The 27,470-nt window shown below is 41.8% G+C and overlaps 3 protein-coding genes across 16 annotated transcripts; 1 reads left to right on the top strand and 2 right to left on the bottom strand.

The window, feature by feature from the left end:
* Window positions 1–15: 15 nt before the first annotated feature.
* Window positions 16–17,494, bottom strand: ahcyl1 (adenosylhomocysteinase-like 1; the record flags this gene model as incomplete). 3 transcript variants are annotated; one of them, XM_079358516.1, is made up of 17 exons in its annotated part: window positions 16,800–17,494; window positions 8,307–8,421; window positions 7,602–7,745; window positions 6,761–6,861; window positions 6,548–6,650; window positions 5,328–5,422; window positions 5,089–5,195; window positions 4,226–4,342; window positions 4,017–4,080; window positions 3,796–3,884; window positions 3,388–3,458; window positions 2,986–3,080; window positions 2,156–2,254; window positions 1,944–2,012; window positions 1,676–1,754; window positions 1,338–1,458; window positions 16–1,238 (listed from the first exon to the last, which is right to left on the bottom strand). In XM_079358516.1, exons 1-17 carry the CDS (start codon window positions 16,989–16,991, stop codon window positions 1,232–1,234), a joined length of 1,668 nt encoding a protein of 555 aa, XP_079214642.1. In that variant the 5' UTR covers window positions 16,992–17,494. The 3 variants fall into 3 exon arrangements, with proteins under 3 accessions (XP_079214642.1, XP_079214644.1, XP_079214643.1); XM_079358518.1 differs by lacking the exon at window positions 16,800–17,494 and adding an exon at window positions 11,045–11,138; XM_079358517.1 differs by lacking the exon at window positions 16–1,238 and having other exon boundaries at window positions 1,334–1,458.
* Window positions 17,495–17,834: 340 nt separating this feature from the next.
* nfyal (nuclear transcription factor Y, alpha, like) lies at window positions 17,835–25,584 on the bottom strand. 9 transcript variants are annotated; one of them, XM_079358519.1, is made up of 10 exons: window positions 25,474–25,584; window positions 24,099–24,210; window positions 23,849–23,935; window positions 22,765–22,911; window positions 22,280–22,411; window positions 22,078–22,180; window positions 21,790–21,959; window positions 20,211–20,384; window positions 19,125–19,238; window positions 17,835–18,968 (listed from the first exon to the last, which is right to left on the bottom strand). In XM_079358519.1, exons 2-10 carry the CDS (start codon window positions 24,177–24,179, stop codon window positions 18,909–18,911), a joined length of 1,068 nt encoding a protein of 355 aa, XP_079214645.1. In that variant the 5' UTR covers window positions 24,180–24,210; window positions 25,474–25,584; the 3' UTR covers window positions 17,835–18,908. The 9 variants fall into 9 exon arrangements, with proteins under 9 accessions (XP_079214645.1, XP_079214646.1, XP_079214648.1 ...); XM_079358520.1 differs by having other exon boundaries at window positions 19,125–19,235; XM_079358522.1 differs by having other exon boundaries at window positions 21,808–21,959.
* ngrn (neugrin, neurite outgrowth associated) lies at window positions 25,029–27,202 on the top strand. Of its 4 annotated transcripts, none has more exons than XM_079358533.1 (4): window positions 25,029–25,135; window positions 26,107–26,307; window positions 26,401–26,511; window positions 26,599–27,202. In XM_079358533.1, the coding sequence occupies exons 1-4, from the start codon at window positions 25,122–25,124 to the stop codon at window positions 27,149–27,151; spliced, it is 879 nt and encodes a 292-aa protein (XP_079214659.1). In that variant the 5' UTR covers window positions 25,029–25,121; the 3' UTR covers window positions 27,152–27,202. The 4 variants fall into 4 exon arrangements, with proteins under 4 accessions (XP_079214659.1, XP_079214657.1, XP_079214660.1 ...); XM_079358531.1 differs by lacking the exon at window positions 25,029–25,135 and adding an exon at window positions 25,639–25,703; XM_079358534.1 differs by lacking the exon at window positions 25,029–25,135 and adding an exon at window positions 25,712–25,929.
* Window positions 27,203–27,470: the final 268 nt, after the last annotated feature.

The following is a 27,470-nucleotide window of genomic DNA, read 5'->3' as shown; positions in this document are numbered from 1 at the left end:
CAGGCCAAAAATATCTTCTGTTCAAAGAACTTGCTTTATTGCTAATTTAATGTTTTTTTTTTACATACATCATACACACTTATGCATTTTGATCACAGAAAATATTACTGAAGGTGACCCTGTTGGATCAAATTAAGACAGCAACAATCATATGGCAAAATCCTACTTTTCCTCAAAATATAGCAAATACATCAGAATCACGATTATTACCAGGAGCAGTGAAAGAAAGACATTATGTGCCGCTAATACATGTGATTTTACAAAAAATAGGAATGTTCATATAATTAAGGTTAGTGCTGATATTAACACATTTTAAATGATAAAAAGGCACATTTATATCATGGCCCGGTGAGGAAATATCCAGTCAAAACATCACTAACTCTTCAGTCACACAATCCTTAGCTGGGACTGGAATCAGCAAATAAAAACTTTGGTATTAAACAAAGGAGGGGGCTGAGTATTTTCAAAGTCTTTTTCAGGCTTCTTTTCATTCACCTTTTCAAGTTATCCTTTTATGGAATGGATCGAGGTTGTAATCTTAACAACAGCATAAGATCTTAATCTTCTGTTGTTTTCCGTTTGCGTTGCTCATTCAAAATGCACTCACACACTGTTATAAATGTAACTTAAATAAACAACTTGAGTGGTATCGTTTATGTAACGTGACACACTTCATGGTTGTTATCCAAAGTGTGACTGGATGTTACCTTTTAGGGCATGTACGCAGATACTCTTCAGTGAGATTACTAAACACACATCTTTAACAATTCTAGCATAATATATATTTAAAGAGGTTTATTTTTTCTCAACATAATCCCTCGTTAATGGAATGTCCTTAAATATTCATGTTTTTGAAAGACGAAACTAAAATAGTATCTTCTCCATTCTTACAGTATCCTTTGGCACAGTGCGTAAATATGGTAAACAAAATAAATCAGTAACTTGGTGATCAACTAACAGAGGTGACTAAATAAGTACGTACACATGAAAGCATGCAAGCAAGCTTTTCTTTTACCACGTGACAAGACATGTAAAATGTTAGTTGGTAATACATCTTCTATTCTCACTATTATTTTCCGTACAGAACACCATGTCTGAAGTGCTATGAATAAGTTACATTCAGCATAAGTAAAATAATTCCTCCGTTTTGTAGCAATTGAGAAAATAAAATAGATATCTCTGTTTATCCAGGGCAACTGTGTGTTGAAGATCTCACCATCAGACAGTCTCATTAATACCTGTGGACAAAACACAGTGTTGCTTTACTCATTGGGATTGTACAATTTATTTGTGGGGAAACACACAGTAAATGCTGGACTATCCTGGATGAAACCTACCTGTAATAATTAGGTTTAAAGGGACCATTCTTGTTGAGGCCCATGTACTTGGCCTGCTCGTCAGAGAGCTCCGTCAGGTGGGCATCAAAGTTTGGTAGGTGCAAACTGGCCACATACTCATCTGTGGGTAAGACACAGGTAGAAGTCTACACTGTTGGATTCATCTTTGCGTCACTGAATGGTGTTATTTAAGGTCAAGTCACAAGGTGTCAACAATCAGCAACACAAATAAGGTTGACATGAGAAATGGGCTAGAGTGTTGAAAACTACATTTTTATGTGATTGTCCTCATAAAATCTTCGATCAAATGATCGTGTGTACACAAACTTTATTCTTACCCATCTTCTTGGGCAGGAGGTACACATCCTGTTTGTAACGCCCCTCTGGAGCATTGAACAACTCGATCAAGGCCAGGGCCTGCAGACAAAGAAGAGAAAACTCTGGGTGAAGTCGGGACGAAAAATGTTTCTGTTCACACAAAAACCTCCTCCAGCAAATATCAGGAGTTTTCTGCAAGTGTGACAGGCAGCACTATAGGACTCACAAACTACATATGAGCAGGACAGTGTGATGACCGGGAGAATACTCTACAGCCAAACCTCTAACCTGAGTTGTAGCAGTGATCGACAACACAAACGTAGGTACTGTGGAGCAGCTCAGATTTAAGAGGCGACCCTGAGGAATAACAGAACAGAAATGAACTTTTAGATAGAGTAAAGAGTTGATCTGTGTTTTGTGTGAGATTAAGTGAGGCCTTAATTGCCATTCATTGTGATCCCATTTTAAGTGGCCACATTTTTCTGGAAGAGATTACGCACCTCTGCAAGCATAACGACTCTCTTTCCATCTGGCCAGATGATGTGGTCAACCTGAGAGCGGACCCTCTCCCAGGTCAGCTCGGGGCTGCGGAGGCTCGCCTGAGGACAGAAAAGACACCTCAGTCCGATGACTGCAACAAAGAACAAATGTAAGAGGGTTTTATGTAACCCAAAGACTGTCACTCATTTAGTAACAGACATTTAAAGAACCAATAAAGGAGATTCAGACCGAGACTAATACCAAATAAAATTCAAGATGTAAGAAAATAGAAAGAGAGAGAAACTGCTTCTTAAGAGGAGATTTTTTGGATTTCTTGGGCTCCTGAATGAAATCCCGGTATGCTAATTCCAATCAAATTCCAAATTCTTTACAAGGTTCTTGTTTTTATTTTTTAAAGCCCTGCATGATCAGCCCCCTGAGTGAATCACTGACTCCATTCCCCAGTGCGTCCCTCAGGGCTTCTTACCAGGGTTGACACGTTGTCCCTCTTGTCTGACTGAAAGGTGATCGTGCCTTTGTATTTGTGGATTTGACACTTTTCCTATGCACACTCTGCAGTTTCTTCTTCTGCTGCTTTTAAAAGGCAGCTTCAGACACCTAGTTTACAAAGTGGCTTTTTATCTACATACAATAGTCACAGTATGATGAGAATCAGAAAGTGGCAGTATTGTTTTGAACACTGTAGCGTGGAACCTGATTCAGTGTTTGCATGACTGATCGGTACTTGAAACCAAGAAATATTACATTTAGTTCGGGAAAGTAAATAAATAAGTAAGTAAGTAAATGTGTACTGGAGAAAAGCTCTCCTAGTAATAAAAGAGCACATTACCACATCGATCTCAGTATTAGAATGTCCCATATTGCAGACGATGCAGCCGTTCTTCATTCGGTCAAGCTGCTCTCTGGTCACAACGTTCTTGTTACCTTTAAAAAAGTAAAAACAAATGAAAGGAGACAATGTGAGGTGTTAGCAGAGTCATTGCTACAAAATGAGAATGTGTTGTAATTAAAGACAAGGGGAAATAAAAAATAAAGTTTGTGGAGTCAAAAATAAATGGTGATAAATATTGTGATTTCTGTCACCTGTGTAGCAAAACTCCTTTTTTACATTCAGATGTGAAGTTGTTATTTTGGCTATGATAACTACATATATAAGGCGGGTATTCATTTGCTGGAAACACCATGGTTACTGAAGCTGAAGTAATGTTTGTCACAGCGTGGGGGACAATACCAGTGCAAGTTATCACCACGTCCATCTGCCGGATCACCTCACTCAGCTTGACCACTCGGAAGCCGTCCATGCTGTATGAAGAACAAACTGAGATATAATAATCATAATACATTTTATCTAAAATGTTTACCTTTCAAAGAGCTCAAGGTCACCTTACAAAGCAGAGATCAAAACAACAAAGACAGATTTACAGAGTCTAAAAATCATTGTGAGGAGGATTTGCGAGACAGGATGGAAAATTAACAAACTGAATATGGGATTTTAAAAAGATGTGATATTAACAAACATGAACCAAATTTAAGGTCCTTTTATATTCACAGCCTAAAGAACGCACAACATGAGACAAAAGCACAACACAGGAGAGCACATTGAAAGAGTGCGGCTGAATGTTAATGGATAGTGACTCACCATGCCTGCAGGGCACAGATGGGGTCGATCTCTGTGATGCACACAATGGCTCCAAGGGCCTTTAGAGCCGTGCAGCAGCCTTTCCCCACCTACACACCACAGGACAGTGTGACAGACAGTCGTAAGCACAAATATGAAATAACAGATCTCCCGCAAATGTGAAACTCCAGTTACTTTTTTGTTCTGTTTTTTTTTATTTTTTTTTCAAAGCAATTACTCACCTCTCCATAACCGCACACTACGACTTGTTTTCCTCCAAACATGATGTCCGTGGTCCTCTTCAAGCTGGCAGACACAAGAGAGATGACACACTTTTATCCACTGCACATCCAGACGTTATGAAAAAAAATAACAGTTCAAACTGTGAAAAGAAGCAGCAGAGGTGTGTTTGCAAACACTGTCAGTTTTTCTGGATGATTCTTCTCCTCACCCATCCAGGATGGATTCGCGGCAGCAGTAAAGGTTGTCGAATTTCTGCTTGGTGACCGAGTCGTTCACATTCATTGCGGGGACGCACAGCTTGCCAGCCTTAGACAACTGGTACAATCTGAGAGGACACATGGGAAACCGTGTTCAGGCAGACATGTCCACAAACAATCCTGTTTGACCTTCTCTTTCTCTGGAGCGTCTGACTAATTTATTCCACTGAGAGACATACGTGCACAGCAGCAGAGACCTACACGCCTCTGTCGTGCTTCTTATACACGCTACAGTCACATCAGACGGCTCACTTTTAAAAGCTACCCTGCCACTGTGTATTGATACTACATTACAATTGCATTAGTGTGCTGTCGTGCAGACAGAGAATCTTTCATCAGGAAGCTCGGTCTGCCTCCGTGCAGCCTCCTCTTATGCCATGCCATGTAGGTAACCAAGATATTTCTGACCAATAGCAACTCCCATGATTTGATAATTTCTGATTCGTCCTTTATCTTTGAAGTCCACTAAGGTCTGAAATAAGTGGGGAAACAGACAAGCCAGAGCTTTAAATTTAGTGGCAAAAACACAGAGTTGCATTTTTTTTCAACGGTCATTACACTGACTACCTTTCACTAAACGAGTCCTTGTGTTCCAAATGTGACAAAACCACATCAACATTCTTGACTTATCGTGTTTTAAAACCCTCAAATGCTTTAAATCTCTATAGTTGAGTATCTTTAAAACACATGGATACAGCTGTAAAAAGAAATAGGAATAATAAATGCTCAATGTAAGGGTATAAATTGCCGAAAAACGTAAATAAAAACTAAGTTAAAAAAAACTCAAACACATCTCATCTGAGCTGCATCTCACCTGTGCACCCCAGTTACACTCTCCTCCACAATACCTCGCACCTTCTTAAAGACGCTCGGATACTTCTTGTACACCCAGTGGGTCAAGTCTCCGCCATCGTCCAAGATCTAAGAGATACAAAACCAGAGATCTGAAGATTACCTCCACTGTCATAACAGTGTGCTGGTGCCTAGTCTTAGAAGAGAAGAAAGCAGACAAAGGCTGTTGTTAGATTCGCTGTGGCACGGTCAGGTAGATACCATGTTGGCCTGCCAGCCCTCCGTGTTGACACAGCGATCGATGCACCACCAGAAGTCATCCTCTGACTCACCCTTCCAGGCAAACACAGGCACCCCTGGATGACACAAAACACACAAACACACCTGTTAGGAGGAGAAAGGGCTGGAAAGCTGCATGTCCAACAGGTCCATTAGCTACGCGTTACACAGTGAAAGCACGCGCACAGATTGGTTTCTTTACATATTAAGTGTTCGTCGACGACACTGATTACAACTGATGTACAGACTGAGAGAAGCAGAAACAGCTAAGTTGAAACTCAATAATAATAAAATATTTTTTAAATTTAAGAAAAAAGGTCCACAACAACACTATTTTTTTAAAGAGTTCACACAAACCAAAAGAAATCTAATTACACTTCAAAAAAGTCTGTGTATGAGCAAGAATTTGCTGAATCGATATCAAACATTTAGATACATTTATACTTAGCTGTGTCCTTTGTTATCCAATCTATTCCTTGGGAAATGTAGTTTTTTGACTATGCCCTCTGAATGTGTCCTGTTCTTCCAGTCTCAATTTATGTTGTTAAAGTGATACTTCACCCGTTGAAACATGAATCTGTCTTGACATTGGGTCATATACTGTATGTCGTAGAAATGTGCAGTCGGTGCTTTATCGACCTAGAAAAGTCAGAGTGTCTTCTTGGCTCAAGTGGATGAAATACATCAACTCCCAGAATGCACAGCACCGCTGGCAACTCCCACTGAAGCTGAAGTATTTACAGTCCGTCTACAACACATACGGCCGTTTTCTCAACTGATTAACTGATTTCTTCCAAAAGGAATTGGCATCGTAGAAACTCCTGGCAGCAAACGGACTCTATGAGCACCGACGCCACCAGTTCGCCCAGCTCCTCCGGCGATTTCCTCGTCATCGGAGGCTCCTTTTCAGAAAAAAAACAAGGAGCTTTCCCGTCTCAAGGCAACATGAGGGCGGGATGCACAACCATTCAGAAATACAACCAGGTTTCTCATGATACAAAGCTTAATGCAAATTAAGTAAAGTGACAAGGTCAATCAGCTGAAGACGGTGACTGATTTAAACACAACAAAATTGAACCATTGTATCACTAAAGTGTACCAATCATTTCTTAATGAGTGATGTGAAGAAACTTAGCCAAAATCAACCATTATGCAAGAAAACACGCGACTTCACATTGGTCCTTCAGAAGAGAGGCTCTCACCAGTTTCAGCGAGAGCCGCGGCCACCTCGTTCTGAGTGGAGTAGATGTTACAGGCGGTCCAGCGACACTGCGCCCCGAGGGCTACCAGGGTCTCAATCAGCACCTAATCAGGTTATGATGGAATAAACAGATACATAAACATGAGGCAGAGGAGAAGAAAAGATGGATGTAACAATCAGAGTGATCTGCATCGAGCAGGATGAGAGGACATACTGCTGTCTGGGCGGTGATGTGGGTACAGCCCACTATCTTCGCCCCGGCCAGTGGCTTCTCCCCCTGGGCTCTCTTCCTCAGGGAGATCAGGGCAGACATGTCTGAGGGGGAACAACGAGGGGGGCGGGGGGGGGGAATAAGCAGAGAGGACTTAAAGGTCAGCTTTGTCTTAGGCAAGAGAAACACAGTGGCTCTTAAGAATAATAAACACATCCTGAAAAATGGACGCTGATTTAACAGCTTGTCAGCAACAGCAGGTGCCGCCCAGGCATGAAGCCTGAAGAACACTCGTCAAGCTCTCACACCTACTTCTCAATCACATGAGCAATGTAAACACAGCCACAGTCAAGAGACAAGAGGACGAGAGGAGCAAGCACGTGTACAAAAAAGCAACAGAGAGGAGAGAAGAATGGGGGAGGAGAAACAAGTGCAACAAATGACGAACTGGACTGATGGACTGAGACAAAAGACGTCTGATCATGTTTCCAGAATAATACTGAGCCTCGGCCTGTACGCTTCTTTGACATCACGAGAAGATTAACCATTATCAAATACTGTCCAAGCAGCAAAACAGACGCTATCTGATATGTATCTGTGAACAGGTCACACAAAGCTCTCTTTGTACAAACAGTATCATCAGCATGTCTCTTATAAAATCACAGAGAACCTTTGAAAGAGTCTTTTTAACATGTATGTGAAGTGATTCCACAGGAGACGAAAGAGCACGTTAAGGCTCAACTTCAATCACAGGACTGTCAGAAATTCTCTCCTAAAAAGCGACTCAGAACAATTCTATTCTGCTGAATGAGACTTTTTTTTTTTTACAACTCCTTTGTTATACCTTGTTCTGCTATTTCAATTTCTCGGCGACCAAATTCTGCCTGCTTGATATTCTTGACGCAGAAGTCAGTGCTGCCTTGCGTGTTGACCTGCGCTTTGTCCCGGGGGGAGGTTTCATCATCGGAGCTGTCGGTGTACGATGCAGCTGAGAAACAGAGAACACAAAAAGGTCACTATGGTGGAAAAAAACAAGCACACAAAAGTGCCAATTATGAAATATTAACTTCAAATCCATTGTGTGCAGAGCAGAGTCTTGGTGAACATTTCTTCTGTGTGTGTGTGTGTGTGTGTGTGTGTGCGTGTGTGTGCATGTCCTAATTGTTTATTGCAACAGTTGTGTGTTTGACAGACAGAAGTTGGTACTTACATAAAAAACGTCAGAATAAATCATGCTGATGTCTTTGCTTATGATACATATTCATCATTAATCCTGATCGCACATTCAATATGTTGTTATCATTTACCATTTTTTATAATCGTGACTGAGATGCATAACTAACACAGGATATTTTACAATTCAACACTGTGAATTTGTCTCAAACCTTATTCTGTGTTTCAGTTAATAAAAGGCTACAGTAGTTCTGCATGTAACTGCATTCAGGGATAGATGGGCACATTGGGACGATTTAAGGACTTTTACCAAAAAGGTCCGAGGTCTTAAAACGATCTTTCGTCTTATCAGTCAACACTGAGTGTTCTGGACTACCTGAGCTGTAGCTGTCTGTGGAGGACTGTGAGATCGAGCGAGAGAGGGAGCGCCGGCCCGCCTTGGTCGGATACTTGCTGAACTCTTGTTTGTCCTCTGTGTTAGCAAACTGGATCTGAAGAGAAAAAAAATGTGGACACAATAAACATAAAACGCAAAAATAACCCAGATATTGCTGACTTAGTGTAAATGTGACTTTCTGTCTGTATTAATGAAGTATCAGCAATGAAATAGGAATTAGAAAGGATTAGCTTCAAGTACAAAGCCATCGTAATCACTGACAAACAGGGATGAACCGCTTCATTAGTAGTTTAGGTTGTTTGTGTTCAAACTCTCTGTGTTTAGAACTGGATTCATTCACCACTTCCAGTCACTCAAACTGTCCCCTCACAAGGTAAACCACCTGGGCCCATTACAGCAAAGTCTCCGGTGGATCAGGAAGAAGACAGATGCTGCCTATTTTTAGAGCCTATCTCCTGCTGTGTTTTCTGCTTTGTTCACATGCACAGGCCTCGGTTGTTGTTCTGGTTCATCGTGTCAATCCAGCCCTTCAAAGGCGCAAATATCAAAGACCTGGAACACACATTAAATGGACCAGCACACTGCTAGATCCCTTCTTTTTTTTCAAGACCCCCCCTATAACAAAAGATTAAAGTCTCCAGTGTCCAGTCTTTAGGGTTACCGTATCAAATATTCAAAAATGATATTAACCGTAACGTTCAGCTGCTGTGAATTTGTGTCTGTTAAGTGTTTGACAGGCTACAGTTACACTTTGGATCTGATTCATCCACTGAGCATCGTTTAAAAAAAAAAAACAGCTTTCATTTTGGACTTTTTATGCCTTTATTGGATAATGGACAGAGGATAGAGTGAGAAAGCGATAAAGTGGGGAATAACATGTGTGAAAGGAGCCACAGGTCAGATTTGAACCCGCTAAGAGGACTATAGCCGGCGCCCCAGCATCGTTTTTTTAAACATCCTGAAACTGTGAGGGTCAGTCTGCAAAAAACAGAAGACAGATGTCACTGAAGGAAGGCTGAACCCAAGGGTGCTCGAATAATTCACATCCCTCACGACAGAGCCCCGAAGAACAACTAGAAACAGAAAAGCCAGTCCAGAAAAAAAAAAACTGAACAGAACTACGTTGGTCCTAACAATTAATATGAGCGTAGAGGACAGGGCACAGAGCACAGGTAGGCTTCAGGCGGCCTCTGTTGTGCTCAGAGCTGCTCTATAAATAACCAGCTCTGTAAGAAAGAGACGCTTTCCAGACAGGGTCACAGATACAGGAGCTACTCAGCATATTGCTCCAATGAGAAGTCTGCAAGTTCTGAAACGCATGGCCTTTAGTTTTGCATCTCCGTATTAGACCCTACATCACATTGAAATTATAAGAACATGTTCCAACCAACGTTACCTTAAAATAACTAAAAGCCAGAAGAGAGAACTGCTGTGCATGATCTCTCTTCACTTTTCCAAGTTATCCTACGGGTGTCTTAAAGGTCAGGTTGTTGGAAAACAAAGCTCAACAAACTCACGCTTTTTTTCTCCTTCTTTTATTCGCATGCTTCTTACCTCGTGTCCTCGTGCATGTATTGGTCGAGCATGTTCGGAGCTCATGAACGCCCTTTAAAAGGCTTTCTCCTCCCTTATTCCTAACCATTTGACTCCCACAAAAATGTAGCTCATATACAAGGTTTGATTCTGTGATGTGAAGTTCAAATGTCTACGTCACATCGTCTCAGCATTTCCTTGTGCTTTTATTTTACATGTCCATACAACATTGTTTGGACTCCAAACTGAGAGCGGAGTTGACACAACACACAGATGATAAATCTGGAAACAGATGAAAGTGTGATCAACAACAGTGAGCTGGGTAACATTTGAGTGGGACATTTACACCCATGTCTGGTGCTTTAACTTTGTGATTTGGAACAGAAATGAACAGACGTAAAGCAATACTACTTGTAAAGACAATTTATGAAAGGGAACGTTGGCAGGATGTGTTCGAGATACAAGTGTGAAGAAAGTAGGAGCCCGAGTCATCGATCAAACGTGGTGCATATGGCCATCAACGACATCTTAAGAATCTTAAAGGAAAAAGGCCAATAAGGATGGAACATGTGCGTTGTTTGCATTATGACTGTGGCAGACAGTGAGATAGAGAAAACAGGGTTCATATCCCACAATCATTCTTTCCATGCTCAGTGAAACCTGGTTTTTCGACAATCTACTGTGTCAGTATGAAGAAACCCAAGAAGCTTGTGAGACGGTGTGAACTCTGGAGCTCTCTGCATGCCTCTGTTTTCACAATCGAGAGTGCGCTCTTGTCTCACACTCTCGCAAAATACTTCTTTGATGTTTGCTTTGCATCAGGAGGATTCAGCAGAGCTGCGCCGTCGCTCTCGCACTGGTCTTCCCCGCGAATCAAAGACAACTAAATGAGACACTCTTACTCTGACACGGTAAGGGCAGTAAAGAAAACAGCACATTAGTCTGACGATAATTATGAGTTTCTTATTGACACTACAAATTGTACAGGTGAGCAGCATGAGTCACATCGGCTTTTACAAAATCATTCTCCTACCTCTCTTGCTGCATAAAGTTCCCTTTTCCAAAAACTGCAGTAAGAAGACAGAACCTTTGTGACATGGCTAAAGTGACTTCAGCACATCTGTGTGTGAGATTGAAATGTGCCTGATGGATAAGTTGCTGGTGATGCATTAGCGGGCACTCACCCGTTCTCTGGCGTGCCCGTGTTTGAGTGCCATGTCTACGCCTGCTTCGCTCCAGGTCTCCAGCCTACCTCCTCGCGCCCGTGTGTCCTCTGTGTGATGGTACTAGGTGTCCCTGACGCTATTATCCCAGAACACTCCCAGGCAGAACTGGGGGGAGGTTCCCACCTATTATCCTGATTTCTAATGGTCAACATGGAGAGAGAGGAAGAGCGAGCAAGAGAGGAGGGGTCGTCTCTCTAGGTCTGCCCTTGACAACCCGCTGCTAAAGTCAGGAGGTTATACTTTATGCTTAAATGCTGCAAAAGTGACTGAATGCACAAACATCCACAAAAGACACATGGAGGACCACACAGACAAAACATAAAAAGCTTTTACTTTAACGCTGCACTCCAAATTTGGACGACTAAATAAAAAAAAGGGATTAAGAAGTAAAAAAATAATAATAATTACTATTCCATTAGCCTTCTGCTGCATCAATAAGCAACCCATCCAGTCCCATCCTGCAGCTAAAAATACCTTTTCTCTCTCTCTCAGATAGCAAGCCAGGTCACAGACTTAAGCTGTGGTGCGACTGTCAACTGGCGGCATCAAGGGTTCAATGAGGGCCTGACATTAGGTGACATTAACTACTTAGCCGAGCACCTCTGATGCTCTACAGGCCCATCTAACAGTGAAGACTAAACCACTCATGTATTAAGTTCACTGTGGTCAAGGATCAACATGTGAAAGACAGAAACCTGAAGTATTTTAAAAGTTAAGTCATGTTACTGCTGCCTACTATTCTCTCTATTAATATCAGTAGCAGAATTTTTTTTATTGCCGTTATGGTTGTGAGAACTTTTGTTATTGTTGCTAGATTTTTATTTATTTATCTTATATCATTATTATTTTTCTTTTTCTTCTTCTCATATTCTCTCTCTCTGGTTATATGCATTTCAAACCATCACCTCTTACTGGCCCCAACACATAAAGACGTACGCACACACAAACACAGCCCTTTAACACCCTCTAAATAAAATGTCATTAGTTCCTGCTTGTTTCTGTTTTGTCACTCGTACAAATACAAAATAAAGAGTGAAAGAGACAGTAATGCTATGCTCTGTTCGGACAGGTGGGCTTCCTCAGAAAGCAGTAGATGAAAGATGGTTGTACTTCCTTTGGTCTGCAGTCCCATGTTTAGATCAACACATGCATGTCAGATTACAGTGTTGTGTAAAAAACATGAAGACTGCTAATCCTGCCTCTAGAACTATGTGACCTTTAGCAGGAACCACATATTCCTCTTATAACGAGGATATTACAGAAACCTGACACCAAAAACAAACTCGGGGGAATGCAACCCGAGCAGCTTCAACAACGTTTTGTTCCTGGAATTGTAAATGAGAAGGAAAATAAAAGAAAGCCAGAATTCCAGAACAAACCCAGTAGTTAAGGGAAGAGGAAGCCCCTTTAAAACAGCCACGGTGGAGCTGAAACTGGTCAGTATGGATGTGTTATATTTCTCAGCTTATAGTGACTTTTCTCTCAGTGCTTATATTGGTCTTACTGTGGCAAAAACACGGCAGTTCAGGTATGTGGACATTAAGAGACTTCGAGGAAACTTGCTGGGAAATGTACATTTTATTCATTATCATTCTTTTAATGCGTCTTCTTATTCAAATGTAGCCAGAATAGATGAATTCAGAGCATCACATTTTTACATTTATAAACTGATGATAAAATCTCTCAAATGGTTCTGATGCTCTTGTGTTTCAAGGAAAAGTCCAGGTTTGAGAAAGAAAAAAAAAAAAAAAAAAACGAACAAGGGGCGATCCCTGTGATGCTTTCAGACAGTGTCTACAGGTCCGATCCCACCACTAGGGCTCACCAAAGTCTACATCTTCTACTACAGGACTGGACTCTTCTGTTACTTTACTGGAAGGACCAGAAATTCAAGGGGAAATAAACGCTTCAGCTGCAAGGGGCCAGTTACTCATATAAAGCCAAACATTTAAATGAGTTCATAGCGCACCCTTTTTTTAAGAAGTGCTGTCCTGTATTGTATAATTGTCACAGTTCTAACACAGTAATGTGACAGGACAAGAGGGAATCCATGATACGGAATAGAAGACAACTGTCAACACTCTTGTGTCTCTAGTCAAATCCATCTAAAGCTGGTCTACAGTTTACGTAACATTTGAGTAAAAATACATAACGGAGCAAATAGGAAGTAAAAGTATTTACATATTTATTAGTGACAGTTCAGCTCCAGCAGGTCCGCTTGAATAAATGTGTATGGCCCTTAAAGGTCCAGAGAATGGGCCCTCCCAGGATATGATTTAAATCATCGTATGCACATTTGATCAATACCGTTAGCACTAGCCTCCTTGCTAACATTAGCTTCCTCTGCCTGACCCCCCATCAGCCTTTAGAGCTGGCTGAAAGAAGTTTGTTAAGCCAGCTCCTTTTATATCTTCTTTTTTTTTCAGGCATCCTAAATGTGTGCAGGTCCGGGAATGGCTACACTAGTTGGTGAAACAATTAGGTTCACTGGGACCGTTTACCTCAATAAAATGACAAACAAAAGAAGAGGGAGTTTAGATGTCAAACAAGCTACATTTTACTGAAGGGACAATGAACACAATGAGTGTTGTTGTTGCTTTTCGAGGTAATGGTGAGTGTTTAGGTGTAAAATAAAAGATGGTCATAGAGATGCAGCAATCCACTTTTTTTCAGTTCCAACCTATATGAACCAATACTGAGTTTGATGTTTTTACATCATAAGAATCTGGTTGTAGTACGTGTAAGAAACCATTGCATTGTGCTGGCTTCACATACAAACATGAAGCAGCAGCAGCTGTCCGGTTTCTCAGATTAAATCTTTTAAACACATTTGTAAGGAAATGTACTTTTAATCATATCGCAGGAGCTGTTCCATCTCATCTCAACGTTGTCACTGAGACAATTTGTGGACACGTCTTACAGTTCAGGCTGAACATGTTCAAAGTGACACTGGGCAAGCTGGGCATGTTTATCCGATATGTAGATTACTTCAATATCGGACACGCTACCGATATGAGATCCGATCGGTGCCATCTCTACTAAAAATTAAGACGGACCATTTTTTCACTAACCATGATGGGCCCTTCTCATGTCACTAGGACATGGAAAGCTTTACCCCCCCCCCCCCCCCCCCCCCCCTCTCCCCTCTCATGGGCGGTCTTGAGTTTCAGTGAAGTTGCGGACCCTTTTGCGTTGCCCAAACCAAATGTATGATAGAATGAACAACATCACTCCCAAGGTCATGCTGTTGTTCTGAATATGAGCACTTTGGTGATTACTTTCAGCACTCAACCTGCAGCCTCCACCATCAATCACTGCAGTGCTGATTTTAAGTAGACGCTCCTTTTTGTACGCTCGTATCTGACCGTACTGAAACTGTGACATGGAGCGTTTGAAGTTGAACAAGATGACAAAATGAAAATAATGTATGAACCGTTTCAGAGGATCCATGTAAAACAGCCCACAGAGATGAGACAGAAATGATGATGCATGAACCAACTCAGAGTGAGTCCCAGTCCCAGGGCGGCACGTTGTGTAACTGCTAGATACATGAAGAGAGAGACTCACCCACACATACCCACTCTCTCTCAATCACTCACTCGCACACGCACACACACACACACACACACACACACACACATACACACACACACACACACACACACACACACACACACACACACACACACACACACACACACACACACACACACACACACACACACACACACACACACACACGTTCCCTTTTAATTTGCAGCATTTATTGATTTTTCTCAGTACATGGGAAATGCACGAGGCTCAGTTCAACCGCTGTGCTCTTCAACTTTTACAGGCTGTAAACAACAAAAGTTAGATAGTTTCATCTTTATTTTTAGTTTGTCTTTCCTCGCTTTTTTTTTTTTTTTTTTTCTTCATGTAAACAGGCGACACAGTTTGACTCGGGGCTCTCACATTTATTCATCACACACGGCTTTGTTTTCAGAAGCAGAGTGCACATTCCTACCATCCAATATGTTTTCAATCAGGCCCCCCCGAGGCGGCTCACAGTGCACACGTTATTGCCTTGTCAGACAGGAGGTCTGAGCTAGTATTGAGCAGTCTGTGAGCCCCGCTGCTGGGAAAAGACACCTTTTTTTTTAAATGAGATTATTTTGTCCAAACCTTGATGGGACAACGGAAATGGAAACGGTGCCATAACATATCAATGAATTAGCTTCAAGAGGCAGGACAAAAGAACTGTTGATTGATCAGAAAGTATTGTCCAACCCGTAAAAGCTGGATTGGTGATGCTAACTTTTATAGTTTTAGTAATGCAAAAACTATTTTTGAATGTGAGGTTTAGTTGAAGTCAGTTTGTTGGCGGCTGAATGGAACTTGTGTCAGTTACAAATTCGGCAGAATAATTGAATGTTCTTGTACAAACCATCTGAAGTGATGCTGATATCGAGATAGTAAACATAATATTACATTTTGTACATCCTGGGGGAAAATATCAAATAGCATCCAACTCAATAGCGTATAATGTAATCTGTTGCCACGACTACACTCCACTTTTGTTACCAACATTCAGTATATAAGGATACAGGTAAATACAGCTCTCTTCAAACATGATCACATGTTTCAAACACAAAGTGTTCAGGTGGAAAGTTAGAGGTCACCCTGAGGGATCGAAGAAAACCCTCCCAATCCAACTGACAAACGTGATCAGACCACGAAGCCTGAAGGCCAAAGTTAGGGAGCCCCAGAGGTAAACAGTTTAAACAATACGTGAGCAGTTTAGCTTGGAGAAACCCACAGCCAGCTGTAATACACAGGGACAGGATCTGTAATGACACTACTGACTGTTCTCTGCTCTTGCGTAACAGCCAAGAAATTCAAACCCTTTTTGTCACAGGTGCATCTTGTGCTGCATTTTTAATCAAGCTGTTCTCATTGGTCACAATGAGTACGGCCTCACACTCTGTTCAGTCTAAAGCTGACTGAACCCAGGGATGAGTTCACTCTGCGCACAAGTGATTCATTTGAACAAATTAACTTCTCTTGACCTGACACCTCCAAGAACTGAGAGCTGGCTTCAATTCATGGCAGACTGCAATTTCTTCAGGGGGCAAAGCCTACCCTTCTTTAAATAGCTCATACTTAGCGTGCAGACCCCCTCTCTAAGCTCATGTATGCTGGAGCTGTGTATTTCTTTACTTTGCAGAGGCCTTGAATCAGAGGTTTAAGAGCTCAACTTGGCTTATAGTTGATTCCTGCCTACATGAGCTTGGCATGATGCAGGCCTTTTGAATAAACAGGATGGCGACAGTGAGGCACCTCCTGGCAGATTATACGTTTTTTACCTTACTATTACACTGCAAAAGGCACGACGATGCAAAAATGTGATCCTAAGGCAAAGCTGAAAATAGTGTATGAACTTCGATCTGACAGTGTTTGTCTCAATGGTTAGTCTGAATATGTTATGTTCACTTTGCAGCCCGTTTGGGATGTTGTGATCCCTCAGCGTATGGCTTTAACATAACTATGACATAAGACGCTGCAGAATCACCTTCAACAATGCATTAACCTTCTCCTGCTGATAGCCAATTCTGACTCCAAAAAATATGCGGTAAATACACAAGCTACACAGCTTGCTGTACTTGACTGAATTAAACTTAAATGTACAGATGTTCGTGTACATGTTGCCGGTGGAGAGCATCACGTTTCTTACCTTCTTGACGGTCTTCAGAGTGGGGACTGCGGTGAACGCTGCGGAAGGCATTTCTCCCACATTCATATTCACATCACTGCTGTTTTTGCTCACAGTCAATGCCGAATATTTCTCCGCCACATTTTCGGTCTCTTTGACATATTTCGTTGCTTGTTTCACCTCCGTCTTGTTCTCAACAACCGAGTCCGTCATTGCATCCAGGTGGTGTCGATACCGTTACAGGAGATAAGCCGATACTGAATGGAGTTCTTCTTGCTCTCTATTTAAAGCTTTGTGGTTTAAAAATGACCGAAAGGACGCCGAAGACTGCCACTAAAGCTTTACGGGTAGCAGTAATTAATCTGCTCCAGGGAAGCTATCTTCACCTCTTTTTTTAAAAGAGCAGCGCAGACACTTGTTTCTGTCCTCCAGTTCCGCTGTCATCCACAGACATCTCCTCCATCTCCGCGGGGAGGGGGCGCTTTGTTGAGGCTGTCACCTGAGCAAGTGGGCAGTGTGTAGGCGGTGAACAGCCAGTCAGCGCTGCTGCAGAGGGGGGAGAGAGAGAGAGTAACGAACGAGGCTTTATACTCATATCAGGAGTAGCGCCAGTTCAGTTTAAGCAGGTCACAATAAAGTTAATCATTACTAATCAGGAGCTGCCCGCGTGGGTAATGCACGTTTCCATAGCTGCTGAATGGATGGCCTTCACTGAGCAGGAGGCCGACTTTATGTCCCGCCTACCGTCAACTCTGATTGGTTAGCTGTTGTGCCAACATCTTCATATAGCTTCTGATTGGTGACATTTGCTCGGGACAGTATTTTACCTGCAAGATCTGAGTTAGCCGTCCCAAATTAGAAATTATGTAAATGTTTATATTCAATTAACAAAATATACAGCATAATTTGGTAAAAAGATTTAGAAGGGAGAAAAACAGGACTTGGAGTTATTTGGATTATGTAAATCTCTAACATGGACGCACCAGGAGCAGGAGATTACTTTACTACTCTGATACCTCACAAAATGGACTTGAAGTCCAACATTTGACAGCTTGATTATAATTGTATATTACAAAATTTATTATTCATAGCTGAATACACCAACAGAGCATATAAAGAACTGAAAAACTACAGCTCCCATTAAATTGACAGCATGCAAATGGATACAACTACAATGATCAAAGAATATCAAACCTAGGAGAAAAGCAACCACCAATAACTTAAAAAATGTCATTGACACTGTTTTGACAAATTCAATGGCCAATTGTTTCTTAATAGCAAAAAAAACAAAAAGAAACATTGCAGAACTTCATGTGATGTGTAAAAAAAAACAGTTATCTACATTTGAAATGTAACACTTGGCTGGACTCACCAATGAAGTCATGTCTACATGGATAGAATATGTATTATGGTGACAGGTGTTTTTTTGTTTTGTTTTTTACAACACACAACACTATTTCTAACCACAAAATTGTATAAAATGTATCCACAGAATTGGGCAAAGTAGCAAGTACACTTTGGGGAAGAAAAGACTTTCTGTACAGTATTTTCACATCAGCATCCCATTTCTGTTTTTGTTCATTTGATACTGAATCCGTCTCCCTAATACAGGGGTTGAAAACAATGAAAAAAGTCATGACAAAAGATAACAGACACAAGTGAAGCATCAATGCTTAATGACAAATTCTGTACCATTTATAAAAACAAAAACAATTAAAACAAGTGTCCACTGGAGACGTATTCTCCTCTTTTCAACATGAAAGGGGTATGAAAGGGTGGGTTCACAGCTTCCTTTGTTTGACTAGGCCAGGATACAAAAAAAAACCAAACATGTTTCCATCATGTCCAAATAAATCCTTGTGAGAGTAAAAATCTAGTCCTATATGCGTGACCAGATAACATGAATGTGGAAGCATCTGCCATCTTAGGAAAGATGAAAAGTCTACAGTCTCAGCCGCCACATAGTCAGCTCCGTGGAAGACCGACACGAGAGTGAGAAGAAGACAGATAAACTCGAGTGGCAGTCCTGTGTTTTGGTGTCCAATAGTTCTGTAGATGGGTAAACTGGGATGAAGAGTCTCAGGCAGGGTGGAGTTTGCAGAGGAAAAGAGGATGATGTTAGCGTCAGTGCTAAGAGACTCTGATCATCTGAGCCACCGTGTCGTCTGCCCCAGCTACATCCTGCTGCTGCTGCACCAGGCGACAAGAAAAGATCACCACTGTTAGATACGAAGAGTATTACTTAAACATTTTCTGATCTGTTCAAATGTGAATCACACAGATTGGTCAAGAACAGTCAGGCAATTAACACAATTGACGGGTTGGAGTCAAAAAATGTTTTTTTACCTGTGCCAGGGCCAACGCCATTTCCTCTTTGTCTTTAGGTGAAAAGAAACGTCCTCCGTCTCCCCGCTTACGCTGCATCGCATGACGGTGGCGAGACTCGTGTAGGTATTTCTGCTTAAGACAAGAATGACAGAGTGCTTTTTTTATTTTAAAGTATTTTATTTGGAACATTACTAAAATGAAAAAACTAATAAGTATGAGAGTATACTTTCTATAAGGTCTGACTTTTTTTTTTTAGGTTGCAGCATGAAGTGAAAGAAACAGTTCTAGCATTTCTTTCAAGGCGTAAGCTTTCAAAATAAAATCAGAGTGTACAGTCTGCTAGCTAAGCAGAAAAAAAGCTACAACAAACAAAATACAGAACACACATCATCCTGGTATCATTACTGGTTGATACTTCAGATGCACACCTGTATAATATTTTATTCTTGTAAAACACAAAAAGAGTTCAAAATAATTTTCAAGTGTTCAATGCATCACAACTGTTCCATTAAACCAATTTGTTGTGATACCATGTAGTTTCACATCATTTTTTTCAACAAAAATGTATCTCTCGGGTTAGGTCTACATTCCCTCTGCTGGGGAAAAAAAAAACTTTGGAAAGTGATGAATCCTCTTGAATAGTTTTGAAATAGACCTTACCTTTGAGTGTGTTCAGTTTGATGAACAGCGCGTGTTGGATCTCTGTCAGTAGATGTTATTGTACTAACCTCTGTTTCACTCACAACAAAAAAGGTGAACACATTCTCTTACTTTCCTCTCATGGTGTCATCACATGAAGATACGTGTTACGATTTTTGACGCCTATATAACACATTGGGTTTTTTTCTTGATTAGTTCAATATCTATCAGCTGTATTACAGATATCCCTGTTAGATTGAAAGAATCTCTTTAACAGTTACAGCATCTGCAGCTCTAAGAAGCGTTTAGATTTTAACTCTCACAAAATTACCGTACATCATTTAAATCAGAGCCAGATGAAGTGTGAGCAGCTTTAGATTGAATGAACCAGACGCTGCAGAAGAGAGAAGTGCATTCTTCTGAAGCCCTCAGTGTGACCTCGTCTGTACGTAGATATGTTCTTACCCTTCTTTCCTTGGGAATCTTGCCTTCAGCCTCCAGCTTGGCCCTCGCCTGTCGCCGCTTCAGGATGCGATGGTACTGTTTAGCGTTAACGTACAAAGGTTCCTCCTCGAGCATCTCGGCCCCTGGTAGGGGGATACGCTGCATTGTTTGAACTCCACCGCCTCCAGGGACCATCTGATTGAGGCAGAAAAAAAAAGGGACGCAGCACTTAGAAGCTCTCCTTTAAACAGTTCAATCAGGTTGCTTTCAGTATGACAGTTTATCTGGTATTGATATTCAGTGTATCAACACACACAGGACTCAAATGTGTCTGCACTGCATTCAGAAATGAATAACTCAAAACAACCCTTCTAAATTCCACATGAAGAAGTGAATTAGGGCTGAAATGATTCCTCGAATAACTCGAATAATTCGATTACAAAAATTCATCTTGGAATTTTCGCTGCCTCGAGGCTTCGTTAAGTTTTTTTTTTTTTGCGTCATCAAAACTTTGGTATGAGTATAAAACACATTTAATGTAGCTGCAGCTACCTGCTCCTCTCTCTTACACACAGACACTTCAACACGCACACACGCGAGCGCGGCGTGCCCCTTTTAACTTTTAGTCAGCACACAGTTGATCCGTGATCCATACAACCCAGTCGGGAACACGTGATCCAGTCAAACGGTCGGCTTTTCTCCGTTCACTCTCTCCGTGTTTGCAGCTAACATAACGATAGTAACGTCCTCACAGTCTCTGTCAAAGACGCGTCTATGGTCTCTGTAGTCTGTGAGCGCGCTGAATGCACGCGCTGCAGGAGCAGACAGAGATACACTTATAATATTAAACAGGCTGATTATATGAAATGTCTGATGTCTTCAAAGCTAAATCAAGACAGAACTTGTTTGTGGAATAATAATTTAGCAAATATATATTTAAAGTTTCTCAATTTCCTTATCTGACATAATGATTGATTCTGTGATTGATTCAACATAACATAATGCTTTCTCTATTAAATGTACTGTAACAGATGTGTAGGCTACACAAAACACTATTTGCTATTTCAGCCATTAAAACGTGTTTGGCCTGTATTTTTCATCTACCTGCCGCCTTGACCAGTGAATCAGAAAGTTAATTTGGGACCCTGTCAGTAATATGGTGAGTGTCAGCAGCTGTAGAGCAGAGGTGGTTGGCTGTAACAAGCAGGCGTTTCCATGGTAACTGCAAAGAAGCAGGTTTGTAGGGACGACCCAAGACGAGTTAAACCTTAATTAAGCAAAAGTATGATTTATTCGATTACTCGATTAATCGACGGGATATTCGATAGAATACTCGATTACTAAAATATTCGATAGCTGCAGCTCTAAAGTGAATTAAAGAAAAATAAGGGAAAACGTGTGTGTGTGTGTGTGTGTGTGTGTGTGTGTGTGTGTGTGTACACGTGATCTAAAGACAAATCTATTCCTCTTGAAGAAAAAAGGCCATTTAACACAACCATCATTGAAAAGTTTCAAATAGAAAACAGAAACGAAGCACAGCCTTGTATAGATGTGGGTTAAAAAGCAAAACAAAAAGAAAATATAATAAGATGCTGGATACCTCTGCACAGGGTCTTACCATGACCATTCCACCTGCATTGACCATGTTACCGGAGACGGGCAAGGTGACGGTCACAGTGCCTTGGCCGCTGTTTGTCGTGTTGGTGTTTGCGCCCCCTGCCTGTACGATCTGAGCGCCTGCCAGGCTGGCTGCTGGAATCGTGATCATTCCTGCCAAACAGATAATCATCACACTTCTTACTCAAGAACACCACTCAAAAATACTTTAGTTTATAGAGTACTTAGAGCAGAAGGCAGACTCGAGAGGAAGGAGAAAAATGGAGTGTACCCTGCTGCAGCACGGTACCATCTGCATTGACAGGCTGGTAGACGATGGTCTGTCCGTCAGCTGTCTGCGCCACCTGTTGGCCCTGCACGCTGATCTGCTGCCCCTTTAAGACCACAAACAAGGAGAAAAGACCCTCATTAACCACATTAAGAATTATTCTAAAGGAATGTAAAGGCCTTGAAGACTTTAATCATTTAAAAACCTGGTTCTGTCCAGCAGTGATGGCGGTCTGTGGCTGCTGGATGATGATCTGCTGCGGCTGACCCTGCTGGCCCTGGAGCTGAAGAGTCTGACCGCCCTGAAGCTGGATCTGCCCTGGCTGCACCAGCTGGATCTACACAAAGACAACACCACAGACTCACCTTTAGTTATTTTATTTATTACCGGTACTCCAGGCCAGTTCAATTTCAAGTACATCAAAACGGCTGAGGACTGTAATTTTATTTTTTTTTGTACTGAAGTATCAAAAAGAGTCCTCTTTAATTACAAACCTAATGTTCCTCACGTAGATGATCACGTTTTAAGGATTTAACAGAAACATGTTTATAACTGATACTTCGGCCCCGTCACAATACTCTCCTCATACTATAACACTACACTCACCTGAGCAGAACTACTCCAAGAGGACACTCGGCCCTTGTGCAGGAGAACACAGCATTATTTCAGCCTGCTAACAGAGCCTCTTACCTGCTGTAGTCCCTGGGCTCCAGACACTGGGACCTGCATTATGGTCTGGCCCTGACCTCCTGACATGGCCTGCACCATTATGGGTTGTCCTGATGACGTTATGAGCTGCCCGCCGCTGACCTGGACCATCAGAGGCTGTCCCTGGACCTGCAGGGTTTACACAGACGTTACATCGGCACTTAAAGGTTTCAGCATCACTGACGTGTGACAACCGCAAACAAAAGATGCCGAATCAGGCACATCCGAGCTGGCACTAGATCATGACTACGTGTGGATTTGTTTTCAATCTTTCTGTTTTAGGGTATGCGAACAAGACACCACACAGGTCCACAGTGGATCCAAGCTGAACCTCTATATTATCGAGTATTTCTGTCAAACAAACCAAATTGCTGTATCCAGTGGATACCCCAGTATTGTTGAAGAACACAGGCATCATATAAACAAATTCAATCTTTTTCTGATTAAAATCACTTTTCAATGAGAGTAAAAGCTGCCATCAGATGGATTTACACGTGTAACTACACACACACACACACACACACACACATATTTAGGTCTGTTGATAAATTGGACAGCCTGTCTCAAATATGAAGCCGTTAAAATCTCACGTCTCACTTTTCGATGAATCCTGCAAACCTAGTTCGTTGATCAAAGGGTAGGAAGTAAATATAATTATGCAACAATAGAAAAAACAACAACAGAAGTAGATGATGAAACGTGAAGCGGTCATGAGTATGGATCCCTGCTGTTCAGTTCTGGTTCTTTTTCTAATGTGATGCATGTATCAAATGGCTTTTGTCAGGAAGAACACAACTGTGACATTCTGAATTGAGTCTTGCATCAAACACAACTCAGATAAACAGCAGTCCTTTGACAGCCATGAGAGAACAAGCAGAAACCCGAGGCTGACACAGACCAGTGCGCTGAGGAACATGCAGTTCAGACAGCTGGAGGACATGCTGGGGGAAGGAAGGATGAACCAAACAGCACAGCGATGGGGTCATGAAATCAGGCCTTGTCAAGCATGCAAACTCATAGACTGCAACACCATCATGGCACTGACACAGGGCGGCGGTGACACCACTACCTGGAGTGTCTGAACCTGCTGGCCTGAGGCCGTCACCACTGGCGCCTCTGTTTGCAGCTGCACAGCCGTCACTGTGCCCTGTGCCTGCAGGCAAGGCAGGACAACAAAGTCATTATCAGGAAAATATACTGATTGTTGAATCCACTGCAGTGCCCTCCTCATGTGTACCTGATATCTGTGAACTTAGAAAAGCAGGTTAAACTGTTGAAGGTTTGGTTCTATAACAACCAATGAGGTCATAGCTCACCTGCTGCTGTATCTGTCCATTGGCCGTCTGCACAACTATCTGCTCCCCGGTAGTAGTGGTGGCAGTGGTGTACTGCTCCATGACTTGTTATTGTCACAATCCTCTCTTAACACTAGAAGGATACAGTATAACACAGCATTAATATAATTAGCATTGTATTTCAGCCAACTTCTAAATGCAGAATTAAAATAAAAAAACGTTTTTCTTTTGTTTTTATTCCAACCGTAAACATTATAGCCAGCTCGTTGTTACTGTCACTCAGACCTTATTTAAAGGGGACATATAGTGAAAAATTAACTCTTACAGTGTTTAAACATTTATTTGGGTAAACTGAGTGTCTATCGACCAACCAAATTTAAAATAAATCCATCTAGTCATTTGTTTGTGGTCTGCTTTAGTCGCACCACACCACAATGCTCCGATTTAAATTTCCTCAGTTTGTGAAATCTCAAGTTGGATTCTTGTAAGGAAATCCCCTCCCCTGGTACATCCACCATGGACTTCATTTCCAGCCTAGTGAAAACGTGTGTGCAGGTCTGCCATTTTTATTCTTTCTACAGAGGAGTGATGTCTACCTGGAAAACTCAGGGGGAGTCTTACCACATTTACACACCAAAACTGAGCGTTCAGAGAGAGCTGGTTTATACAGGGTCACAAACCTCCTCTGCTGCTTGATTAATGTTATATTTGGTCCAAAGCACAGCACAGACGTTTCATTTAGATTATAGGGGACTGTTTGAAAAGGTGAAAATTGGTAAAATACATGACCTTTTAAATAAGATGAATATTGGTGGCCCTTTTCGTTTTAACCTAACACACTAACTCTGGCGGTCTTATGTTGAATACAACGCTGTAATTAGGAGTTCAGTATGACCCACACTGGATGATAGCAGATGATTGATAAGGTCAGCTGTCCGTCTTCTTCTTACATGGTGTTTAGTGCACAGCATACATTACAGGGAGCTAACAGGACTAGCGATACTGAGCTAAACGTGGTAAATAAATCTAGAAATCAAACAAAGGATGCATGTTAGCACGTAAGTTGCGTACAGTGGTTTCTGGATGTGTTTTGTCTGTTACTCAGAGCATTTTTTGCCGGAGCCACGTTAAATTTGTGCCGTGAACATTACGAGCCACTCCTTTGTTGGAGAGTCTTGCTAACATTAAGCTAAGGCTCGTCGACCAGCAGAGATCATGTTTCTTCGAGGGAGAAAAACACTGCAAACAAGAAGTTATAAAACAGCCGAGGACGCAGTGGTCGAAATCAAACTGCCATTTCATTTTTTTGTATTTAGCAGGGTTAGTAATTTGGTTGGTCCATGGCAAACCAATCCGTGCTGACAGCTACCAATGCCTTCAATAGGGTCTCCCTTACCGTGTCTTTGCTGTCCGGTTTCCCTCTGATTGGCTCTAGTACAGCTCGCTGAAGCCCAATCAACAAAGTGAGCGGACAAAATGGCGCAAATGAAACAACGGCGCCTGGGAGGAGGTGCGTAGCTGCGTGACGCATGAGTCGTAGGACAAAGCAGGGTGTCGTGCCTACGGCGTCCACTAGATGTCGCCATTTTACAAGTTATATTTCTCTCTTTTGTGGCAGTCGACTTTGTATGTATTTATTTATCTATTTATAGCACTAATTCGGTTTGAATATAAGTAAGAAAGACTTAATTGTGCTATGGCTGGTACAATACAAGTCTGTGTTTAACCTCTCATCGGTTCAGACCAGCGCTGGTTCAGACCAAAGGATTAATTCTTACGACCTCCGTTCCGGTAGATGGCAGTAGTCAACCCTAACACCTTTATCCTTTGACCCTTGGAAGTACATGTACGAGTTACAGTTTGTGTTTTGTTTGAGACATGCCTTTAGTCTACTTTTTAGATATTTTCATTAAATAGAGCTGTAGACAGTTTGACCACCAGAACGACCTTCGAAGTCATTCAATTCTACCACAAGAAGTTCAAAAAGAGGCATGGCTCGTCCTTGCCAGCTCCTCTCCCTTATCTCCAGGGTCGGTGCTTCATCTGTGGCTCTTTCTTTTTCTATTAACTCGGTTCGGTTTGCAAGCAGAGGAACCAGCAAGGCATGGCTGGCACAGAACCATAATCACAAAGCCAGATCATCAAATGGAGCTTCAAAATACAGCGACCGGACGTCTGATGAAGAGTTTGGTCTGGAGGATGTAGAAGACAAGCTCCAAGCATTGGTTGAGTAAGTAGTGAATGACTTGTTATTCGGGTATAAAACATTAGAGTTAAATGTATAATACGAAGTAGGGGAAAACACCTCCCCTATGTTTTTCAGTGAGGGGAGGAAGAGGCAAAGGACTGTGAAATATCACATACTGAGAAGACAGATGACTCCTTCAGGAGCTCCACAGAGGAAGCTGACCTGGGATGCTATTGAGCAGATCCGGTAAGGAACTTTATTTTTCTTTTTTTTTTCTCAGTCATTTTACTCACAACTTCTCTGTCTTCAAATTAAATGTTCCTTCTTTCTCAGATATTTGAAGCAAGAGCAGCCAGAGGAGTGGACAGTGGAGCGTCTGGCTGAGGGCTTCTCTGTCAGCCCTGATGCCATCCTGAGAGTCCTCAGAACCAAGTTTGTACCCAGTCCTGAAAGAAAAGCCAAGCAGGATGCTAAAGCTATGGCAGGACTCAGCCTTCAGGTGCTGCCTTCAGGTGACAGGGCGGGGTCAGACAGGCCAAAGCTACCTGGAGTCCACAAGACAGCAATGCTACCACCCGGAAGAGGAGGCGATGCAGTGGTGCCTGCGTCAGATAAGACTTTAATGCTTCAAAGCACAGAAGCTAATAAGAGTCTGGCTACTTTTCTGCCCACCCAGCCCAAAGCTGGTATTAGTGCAGACACCACAGTGCCAACACCTGGAACAATGCTCCCAGAGGATGACGGACAGGAGGAGGATTTCTGGGATGGACAGGTGTTCACAGAAGAAGAACTTGAACAGTATATCCAAATGGAAAAGCCCTCACCTTTAGTGCAAGTTGGTAGTGACTTTTTTGATGTAGAGGGCAATTTTTTGTACAGAATCTGAAGTTACCGTGTTGGACTTTATCTTAATGAATAAAAGCCTGACAACACTCTGCGAGAGATTATCTTGCTGCTAACTGAACAGGTGAAAGAAAAAACAACATTGTTAGACTGAATTTATTGTTCCCCTATCAATTTATTTACTAATTTATTCAATTTGTTTTATGTGCCTGAATGAATATAGTAATAATTAAACAGATTTAAAAATGATTTTAATTTGGTTATACAAAATGGGTGTGGGTTGAACTCACGCTGTCTTTATTAACATGTTGGCACGATCACTTCAGCTGTTATCCGAGCTGAAAGGTAACTGACCCTTTTAT

This window comes from Symphodus melops (assembly GCF_947650265.1).
Source record: "Symphodus melops genome assembly, chromosome: 13".
Lineage (NCBI taxonomy): Eukaryota > Metazoa > Chordata > Actinopteri > Labriformes > Labridae > Symphodus > Symphodus melops.
Note: the sequence above shows the minus strand (reverse complement) of the source record. Positions and strands in the feature narration are given on the sequence as shown.

Coding starts and splice junctions, on each gene's coding strand:
- ngrn (XM_079358531.1), top strand. CDS start 25,654: ATGTCGCCATTTTACAAGTTATATTTCTCTCTTTTGTGGCAGTCGACT. Junction 25,704..26,106: donor CTTTTGTGGCAGTCGACTTT/GTATGTATTTAT, acceptor CCTTATCTCCAG/GGTCGGTGCTTCATCTGTGG. Junction 26,512..26,598: donor GATGCTATTGAGCAGATCCG/GTAAGGAACTTT, acceptor CTTCTTTCTCAG/ATATTTGAAGCAAGAGCAGC.
- nfyal (XM_079358519.1), bottom strand. CDS start 24,179: ATGGAGCAGTACACCACTGCCACCACTACTACCGGGGAGCAGATAGTT. Junction 22,412..22,764: donor GAGCCCAGGGACTACAGCAG/GTAAGAGGCTCT, acceptor GTCTTTGTGTAG/ATCCAGCTGGTGCAGCCAGG. Junction 18,969..19,124: donor TGGCGTTGGCCCTGGCACAG/GTAAAAAAACAT, acceptor CGCCTGGTGCAG/CAGCAGCAGGATGTAGCTGG.